Source organism: Brassica oleracea, chromosome C3 (assembly GCF_000695525.1).
Source record: "Brassica oleracea var. oleracea cultivar TO1000 chromosome C3, BOL, whole genome shotgun sequence".
Lineage (NCBI taxonomy): Eukaryota > Viridiplantae > Streptophyta > Magnoliopsida > Brassicales > Brassicaceae > Brassica > Brassica oleracea.
In genome coordinates this window covers 30,644,533-30,647,043 of record NC_027750.1, presented here as the reverse complement: position 1 = coordinate 30,647,043, position 2,511 = coordinate 30,644,533, and the positions used below count along the sequence as shown (strand labels likewise).

At 38.7% G+C, this 2,511-nt stretch overlaps 1 protein-coding gene across 4 annotated transcripts; it reads right to left on the bottom strand.

Annotated features, from left to right (window-relative positions):
* Positions 1-496: 496 nt before the first annotated feature.
* On the bottom strand, positions 497-2,156 carry LOC106333399. 4 transcript variants are annotated; one of them, XR_001268356.1, is made up of 5 exons: positions 1,876-2,156; positions 1,369-1,608; positions 1,157-1,267; positions 917-1,076; positions 497-850 (listed from the first exon to the last, which is right to left on the bottom strand). XR_001268356.1 is itself a non-coding variant. In XM_013771851.1 (3 exons), exons 1-3 carry the CDS (start codon positions 2,023-2,025, stop codon positions 1,208-1,210), a joined length of 423 nt encoding a protein of 140 aa, XP_013627305.1. In that variant the 5' UTR covers positions 2,026-2,156; the 3' UTR covers positions 1,083-1,207. The 4 variants fall into 4 exon arrangements, 1 of the variants encoding a protein (XP_013627305.1); XR_001268357.1 differs by having other exon boundaries at positions 1,392-1,608; XR_001268358.1 differs by having other exon boundaries at positions 1,880-2,156.
* Positions 2,157-2,511: the final 355 nt, after the last annotated feature.

Genomic DNA, 2,511 nt, shown 5'->3' with positions numbered 1-2,511 from the left:
ATAACGAGGAAAATCGCCCTCGTTAAGATTATGTTTTCTTGTAGTGATAGACTCCATGAGTCTCGAGTGACCGTTTCTATCAAGCATCTTGTAATCCATTTCTGATAATAAATAAAGGAGTAAAGAGATATCAGCTGGTGGTTTTGATTGAAAGTTTTTAAAATAATGGAACTGGTGTATAAGTTTGTTGTTGATTTCATTTATAAGACCACCAAAGTAGTTTAAGTAAACTATAAACAACTGTTTCAGAATATATAAACAAACGTATGTGCGCAGTAAGTGCAAATACGTTTTAAATTTATATGGTGGGAGTTTAAAACAAAGTCGAGGAAAGCATAAAGTGAGACATTAAGATAACAAATACCAGCATTAAAATGGAGCTTAATAAATATATAAATCAACATCTGTGTGGAATAAGTGCCAAAACGTTTTTAATTTCCTTGGTGGAAGTTAAAAACAAAGGTGAGGAAACCATGAAACTGAGATTTTTAGATACAAAAACATCATTTAAATGGAGCTTGAGAGAAATACCAGACATGTAAAACAACACTGCAAGGAACCAAAAGAGAAAGAGTGAGGTCTCAAGGTCAATAGATTAATCAACTATCCGGTGCATGACTTCTTTGGGGTGTTTGTTGCATGCAACTTGAACCGGACCTGCATCTAGAACGCTCCCCTCCCAATTGTGTTGTGCAGCTGAAACTTCTCCACCAGATGGGCTCGCCTGGTCCGAAGGTTTTCCATCAATTTTGTTGCTCTGGACATTACCACTTGACCTTCGACCATCAGTGCAGTTGCAAGAGAGACATTTAGCAGCAGACATTTCATCTCCTGGAAAATAGTTCCCTCTCTGTCCATTTCCCTTATAACATGTTAATGCAGAAGAGTGTAAAGTTATTAGTTTAATAAGGCTTACGTGATTTGCGATAATGGCATATCAAAGATGTGTGACACAGTGAAGGTCTGATGCTTTGTGGAAAAATTGAACTTTAGTAGCTCAGCTGGAACTTGTATGTTTTCCCAACACTTTCTTAGGTAAAAGGTGGAAGCTCAAGGGGGTCGCCAACACCTGCAACCTGCTTAGCAACAAACATTATGTAGATCCCTTTCTAGTAAAAAAAATAACGTAAGATAAAATGATTTTAAGGGGACACACCATGAACTCGACGACTTCTGCCGCAAGCACACTAACTTAGACATCTCTTAGTCAAACAACACAAACACAGCCGAGTCTGTCGCATCTGTCATGGAAATTTCCACACGATACCTTAAATTTGAAAAGGAAAAAAAAAGGTGTAAGCTGTGATATGGGGATTATAAAAAATGAGGTAGTATTTAAAGCGTTCAATGTAATTAAGGTCCGATTACAGCGCTAGTGTGACATGATGTACATGTGAATCAAGATAGGCCACGCTGAAGCTTCCGAGAACATTTTGAGCATTAAATGTAGAACCAGCCATTGGTTGTTTCAATGGACTACGGTTGAATCTGACAGCTTGAAGTGGGTGATAGTTCTTGCAACATGAAAGCCACTGATCTCGTAAATGTCTCCCTCTTTCAGAAGGTGTTTGAAAGTGTGAAGCCGGTGCACCCTTGCAGCAGTGTGGACTGTGGGGAGTCAAAACATAATACACAGTTTATAAGTATTTGTGAACTTCCAGAAAAAAATCTTAGACAAAAGTAGTAGATTAGTCACAGATCTATCTATATATCTGGTTACAAATTGTAACAATACATGGCATACATATCAAATAAAAAATTACTTGAGCTAAATATTTTTGGCTACATAAATAGAATGAAGGTAATAGCTGTAACTACTTGTGAACGAACAGAGAAGATGTTACTACATAGACAAAGTAAAAAAATGAGACAAACCTACTCATCAAGAAGCACTATGTCAACTCCCATCAGATCCCCTCCTTTCTTGACGTTGCGTGCTTCCCCGAAACACAGAAGACGGGCTACCACCGTTTGAGAACAACAACTGGGCTTCAAATTATAGAGAAATATATGGGATGAAATCATAGTTGCTGCTTGTGTGTGTGAGGAAGCAGAAGGTTGAATCGAGTGAAGCTGTGAGATTTCGAGAATTCTGCATCCCTATTTATAGTAGTAGAAATTAGGGATGTGCGGTGGGGCTGAGGTCATGGGAAACTAAAAGCAACATCGTGGGAGAACTTGAATGAAATAGATAGTGGGTAAAATTTATGAAAAGGATTCAATGAGGACGAAAGACGTTACAACTCCAATTTGTTATCGCCGTGAGTGAGGAGGATGTGATCGGGCGAAGACAATCAAAGAAGAAGGGTTTCAACAAATGGGCTTTGTCGAGGTTTTGGAGTTAGGTTGCTTTGTCGAGTTTGTTGGGTGAGAGATTATGAAAAGGATGCAATGGTCAAGCACAGATAAGTTACAAAATCAGTCGATGTCTTAATCTCTTATAGTGCCACCTGGCACAAAACCCCCTACCCTCCTTGCTGACTTGGTGGTCTGAGAAAACAGATATCTCTA